This window comes from Diceros bicornis, chromosome 1 (genome assembly GCF_020826845.1).
Source record: "Diceros bicornis minor isolate mBicDic1 chromosome 1, mDicBic1.mat.cur, whole genome shotgun sequence".
Taxonomy (NCBI): Eukaryota; Metazoa; Chordata; class Mammalia; order Perissodactyla; family Rhinocerotidae; genus Diceros; species Diceros bicornis.
The window spans coordinates 90829626-90835748 of record NC_080740.1 but is presented as its reverse complement, the minus strand read 5'-3'; the positions used below and the strand labels follow the sequence as shown (position 1 = coordinate 90835748).

At 49.7% G+C, this 6123-nt stretch overlaps 2 protein-coding genes across 2 annotated transcripts in view; both read right to left on the bottom strand.

The window, feature by feature from the left end:
* The window catches only part of HNRNPAB (heterogeneous nuclear ribonucleoprotein A/B), a 314463-nt gene that overhangs the window by 182385 nt on the left and 125955 nt on the right, over positions 1-6123 (bottom strand). The gene's annotated exons all lie outside the window — the stretch shown is intronic.
* Positions 2221-5950, bottom strand: LOC131409759 (transmembrane emp24 domain-containing protein 9). The gene is made up of 5 exons (XM_058547438.1): positions 5728-5950; positions 5458-5558; positions 4584-4709; positions 4087-4233; positions 2221-3086 (listed from the first exon to the last, which is right to left on the bottom strand). The coding sequence occupies exons 1-5, from the start codon at positions 5909-5911 to the stop codon at positions 2937-2939; spliced, it is 708 nt and encodes a 235-aa protein (XP_058403421.1). The 5' UTR covers positions 5912-5950; the 3' UTR covers positions 2221-2936.

Sequence of the window (6123 nt, the reverse complement as noted above, 5' to 3'; positions counted from 1 at the left end):
GCACTGCACTGTACACCAGAACCTTGGCAAATGTAACCTAGGTTTGTCTGATGACAAAGGCAAGGCTGACCTCCTGCAGAGACCAGTCGGGTAAGGCCAAGGATAGAAGCAGGGATGTGGGACTGTGACCTGGAGAGCACAAGCCCATCTAAAGGAGACAGCCACCATTCAGTCCAGCTAATTATTGTCACATCAGGATGAAGCCCCACTAGTGTCAGATCTGATTTCTCTCAAGAAGTCAGATTTCACATAAAAATCCAAATAACTAATTTTAAACTGTGACATCCAGTCATGTTGGTGATAAGTACCCTTGATATGATGGGATGAGAATGGCACTTGACTTCTGTGGTCTTCCTTTCAAAAACCCAGAATGTCTAAGCATGAGGAAAAAAGTAGACAAATTTCAGTTGAGGGAAATTCTACAAAATACCTGATTAGTACTCCTGAAAACTAAGGTATTAAAAAACAAGGGAAAGTCGGAGAAAATTTCACAGCCAAGAGGAGCCCAAAGAGACAAGACAATTAAATGTAATGTGGTATCATAGATAGGATCCTGGAACAGAAAAGGGACATTAGGTAACAGCTAAGGAAATCTGCATAAGTATGGTGTTTAGTTAAAAATAATGTATCTATAGTAATATTCACATAAGCCTTCTGATTTAGCATTACTATCCCCATTTATCAGATGAGAAAACTGAGGCACAAAAAGAATAACTTGCCAAAAATCATAATGCTCAGTACTAGTAGAGCTGGGATTTAAACCCAGGTATCCAGCCCTGGAGTCCATGCTGGTTTAGCTACTGTGTCTTGTGGTGTTGGCATGCTAAAGGCTTTTAGACAGTTTCCTTAAATTTTTTAGTCTCTATATTTTCCTTAGAGTTTGGGAAAAACATTGAAAAATCTGAAATTAAAGCTAGAGAAGGTTCAAATACAGTTTGTTTACACATGCTAAAACCTATTTTGTATAAAAAAATGAATAACTGACTTGAAAAATCACTGATGGTAAATAAATATGATAATGAATTTAGGAAATGGTTGAGCCTGGTTCTTACCTGGGAAAAGTGAGTATGAATAAAAACATACCCAACAAGCATTCACACCAGAGATTTTCCATTATTTCTATTGTAACACAATTCTAAAAATGTTTCTCTAATAATTTACTTTGCAGCTGTATCAAAGGCAGTATTACTTTTCACTCTATGAAAACAATATGTGAAAGTTGAGCTAACTCAAGTGTTTGGATTAAGCTTTTCACACAGCATATTGGAGGCTCATAATAAAATATGAAACATTTCAATTAAAAATAATACTAATTTATCACTGTTGGTTCATTTAATTTTAACAAATGTATCATACTAACACATGACCTAATAGAGGAAATGATCTTCACAATTTTCCTGTAACTCTAAGGCTGTTCTAAAGTTTTTTTCTGTGGAGATCTAGGTGGCAATATGAGCTCATATTACATCTTCCCTGCAGTTCAAGTAGTCTCCAAACTCATCTCCCCACCCCCAGTCTCTTTCTGCTGGACTAACCTTCCTCAAATTTACATTCAGGGGGTTCTTCTACTCCAAACTTTGAACAGTAGGTAATGTCCAAATCTCTTACCTGGGGCTCAAGGCTCTTCTAACTCTAACCAACCTTCCTTTCCAGCTTTCTCACCACCCCCCACCCCCACCCCTCCAGCTAAAACAATGCTCATCCATCTGCAGACCAGCAGTTTGCCTCTGCTTCCCCCAACCACTCTCGCCCTGCCTTCTTTCCTCAGAATCCTTCCTCTCCTTCAAGGTCCTTGCTGAAATCCCATGCTATTGGTTAAGCGCATCAATATCCTCATCTCCACCAGCCCAGGCAGTTCTGTCCTTCCCACACCTGCAGCATTCCTCTGCTCAATGCACACTACCTTCCCTAACCAGGCACTTCCTTGCAGCACCATGAGTTCTGTCCACCTACTCCGGAAGAGCATGACGGCACTTCATAAGGGAGCTGGCGCAGAGGAAATGTGGATTTGAGCAACCCCACCATTTACTTGTTGGATGGTCTTGGTCAAAACCACTACCCGCTGCCACACGAAGGTATGGAGAGGATGGAAAGAATGAAGTTCACAGGTGGGTAGTCATCTTGAAATGTGAAGTGCTTTGCCCATTGGAAGAACTCACATTCCCTGAAGCACCTTGCGGTGTTACGCCCACTGATAGTAGAGTAACTTTACGCTGGACAAGAAGTCAACTTCTTTTATTGGGAAACCAATGTAACAAACCTAGACTTATTGAAAATGAAATCAGTAACTAAGACTCTGCAGGCCCCGTCCCCAACCAGCACCAAGGCCTCTGCTTGGCCTGACCCCAGTTCCTCGAGCCCCAAAAAGGAAAACCATGTGAAAAACCCAGGGACAACCTCAGGGGCGCTTTCCCACACTGCAACCCCCTCCACCCCACCCTCAACTGACACACACCCTGGAGCAGCAGGCTGGGTCTAGACCCAAGGAGGGAACAGTGAGGTTCCCAGGGTGGCAGGAAATCACAGCTATACCTCAACCAGCTCAAAACCCCCAGTTAGCAAAGGAAGACAGAAGGAAGACTGGCTTGCCCACCCACTCCCCTCCCCACAGCCACCCCAGACAACAGCCTCACACCCCTGATCAGTAACACTGCAATTCTGAGGTGCCAGTGAGGCTCCCAGTGGCTTCACCAGCCCCTGGGTGATTACTGCAAAGGGCTCAGAGCCCAGGGGAGGGGGCAGGCATTTGCCCCACCACCTGCTTGGTAGTAGCCAGCCAAGCTGCTGCCCTCAGCTTGTGCCTGGGGTGCCTGTGGCCCCTCTCCCTCCAGAACATCCATGGCTGTGAACCAGTCCTCCTGCCAGAGAGAAATCAGTTCCACGAGGCCCTTTCTCCCTCAGCCTGAGAGGAAGGATGGCTGTGAGGCCCGGGACGGCTACACCAGCTTCTTGGCTTCAAAGAAGCTCTTGAGGTGTCGCATCTGCCAGACGCCGATGGCTACGAGGATGAGGGTCTGCAGAATGGACCACCATAGCACTCGCTGGTTGGTGCTCTCGCTGGTCTGTCGGAAGCGCTCCTCTCGCCACTGTGGGAAGAGAGAATGGAGGAGGAGCCTGAGTTGGCTAGGCCCCACCTGGGGCTGCTAGAACTGCTGGGTTCCCTCCCCAGAGGATGCCCCAGGGCCAACCAGCTTTGCCCAGGTTCCAGTCAAGTGCCTGCAAAGAGCCACCCCACCTGGGGACTGTATTCATCCTCACCAGCCAGATGACCTTAGGAATCCCACTCATTTTTCCTAAGGCTGTTTGCTCATCTGTCAGACACAGCCCTCACCTGGTCCTACCCCGGAGCCTGGGGGAGAGGTGAAGCAGCTGCAGTATCATCCAACCCGACAGAACTGTCCCTCTGACCCGACAGAACTGTCCTGGAGCGCTCAGGAGTGGACTTGCTCTGAGCCCTCTGCCCTGGTCTCCCAAACTGCTCCTTGAAGCCTGTAGTTGTAGGCATAGGTTGCAAATTCGTGGCCCAGGGGCTGGATCTGGCCCATACATGTGTTTTGTTTGGCTCACACAGTGTTTTGCCAAGCTTTAAAACCCAGGAAAATTTCACAGAAAAAACCTGGACCTCTAGCTCCTCTTAAAACCCAGGGCTAGCATTTCTGCAAGGCTTCTCTCAGCTGACAATCAACCGAGGTCACTGAGGATTAGACAGGTCACTGTCCTACCAGTCCTTATGATTTCAAATTCATTCACAGTACCTGCCTGGCTCCTGGACACAGGTGAGTTTGAAACACCTGGTCCTGGGAGGATCTGGAGCCATGGCAACAGCACCCAAGGTGTTGGTATCAATTCCTACTCTGTGACTTTGTGTGTGTAACTGTGTGATTTAGAGCAATGACAGCCTCTTAAGAGCCTGCCTCCCCAATTACAAAGTAGAGTTAGTCATACTCATCCCACCTTTTAGACTTGCAATGCAGCAGAGACAGGTTAAGTCCCTTGGGTTTCACAATGAAAGTGACATGTAACTCCTGGCTGAGCCAGTGGGCAGTTTCTGGGAAGAAGCCCACAACTCCTGGCCCAACCTCTCACCCGCTGATAGTTCTGCTCTTTCTGGATCTGCTCCACTTGCTCCACCAGCTGTCGTACTCGTAGCTGCAACTCACTCAACTTGTCTTTGGCGGCAATTTCTGCATAGTCATTGGCGTGTTCACCCACCTGGATGTCCAGGTGCACTCTCTGGGGACAGAAAAGGACGATGAGAATCAGGCAGCTCTGCTCCATCTTCCTGCCAGGGACTGACAGCTGGTTCCCCCACCTTCCTTCATTTTTCATTTAGCCAACACTGAGTGAAGCCTCCTCAGCGTCTAGCCCTCTAGGCACACAGGCAAGAATGAGCCTGGGCTGATGCTCTGACCAAGGCATATACAAAGAACTCAGCAACCATGCCCTAGATGTTCACTGGAAACCCAGTCTTGTTAGGAGACACAAAATCTGATATACTCATTGCACACCCACAGCACCACCAGTCCCCAGGACTGACCAGGGCCTAGAGGCTGACAGCCAGGAGTCCCAGGGGGTCCACTTACCAGCATGCCTCCAGCAAAGAGGGAGAACTTGGTGGAATTGGAGTGAAGACAGATCTGATGCTCACCGGGGGTATGAGAGGTGAAAGTGAACCTGCCTTCAGAGCCATACTGCCGGGCGAGAATCACCTAGAGAGAAGGAGCTTCAGTGAGTATTATGGTAGGGATGGGGCAGGAAGGAAATGGGGCTTAAGGCTCTAAGTGCCTCGAAAGTCAACAAACAGAGCCTCAGGCACCCCACAACACTAAATGGTCCAAAGCCATTCAGCAGCAGTTGCCAAAAGCTTGTCTGAGAACTATCTGGGACAGGGGTGAAGAGTATGACATCAGGATGGCATGTGACCGCTGTTGGGAAGGGCTTTCCTTTATTCATAGCTCATGCCCTTTCAACTCTTTTGGCATGATTCTTTTTTTAAATGTAAGGTGACAGAGGGGACAGCTAAAGGGTTTTGTTTCAATATCTTTGTCAAAATTAAAACCTGCTCATTCTCTTTGGAAGGTACCCTGTTCTGTGAAATCCTCACGTCCAGATGTCACAGCTTTAGAACTGACAAAATTCTTTGATTCCCAGCACCACAATTAATCCCCCCATCACACACATAAGATAGATGAATTTCTATTTCACACACCAGGAAAATGGCTCGGGGAAGGTAACTGACTTGGCAAAATCATGCAGCAGTAGCAAGTTGAGAGGAGCTGCTAGCTAGCACTGTAGCAGCCCAAGTTTGGGCTGGAGTGAAAATCCAGGATCTTGTCACAACACCAACTTCTTTTCGTTTAGCAGAAGCGGAAACTAGGAGAGGAAGTACCAGCGCCTGCTTAGTCTGGTGCTGAAGTGCAGAACGAAGGGCTCGGCGGGGCTAAAGGGCCGGCTTACCTTGTCCTCTGGGTCCTTCACCTCCACGAACATGCCAAGCCCGGGGGTGGCCGGCTGGTACTCTTCCCGCTGTTTGTCATACAGTTGCGTCCTGTAGTTTCCTGGAGGGAAGCGGGGCGAGCCCATGTCAGAGAAGTGCGAAGGAGCGGTGGGTCCGCGGCCGCCAGAGCACGCTGAGGCCGGCCGCCCGAGGCTCTGGAGAGCTGACTCTCCCGAGCCCCCCGCCCCAGGACCGCGGTCTGGTTCCAAACTCTCCCCCTCCCCCCGCACCTATAACCATGGTCTCGTCCGGAATCTCCTCAATAAAGCACTTCTTCTCTGTCTCCCCGATGTGGAAGTAAAGCGCGCCTCCGCGGGCCGCAAAACACAGCAGCAGCAGGAGGGCCCGAACCACCCTGCCCAGTCCCGCTCCGGGCCAGGGCCCAACAACCAGCACTCCGTGCTCTGCAGCCATCTTGCCCCACCTGCCCGCGCAGCCGCAGCCGACCGCGCCACGTAGCCCTGCCGCCGCAGCGAGGCCTGTCGGGACAGCGAGTTCCGCTGGGTGGACTACAAGTCCCGAGATGCCCCGCGGCCGTGGCGCGGCAGTACCTGATTGGCGAGCCGCTTGTACCTGAGACCGAATTGGGGCCCCAGAATTGAAAAATTCTTTCGGTTGACCGTCGT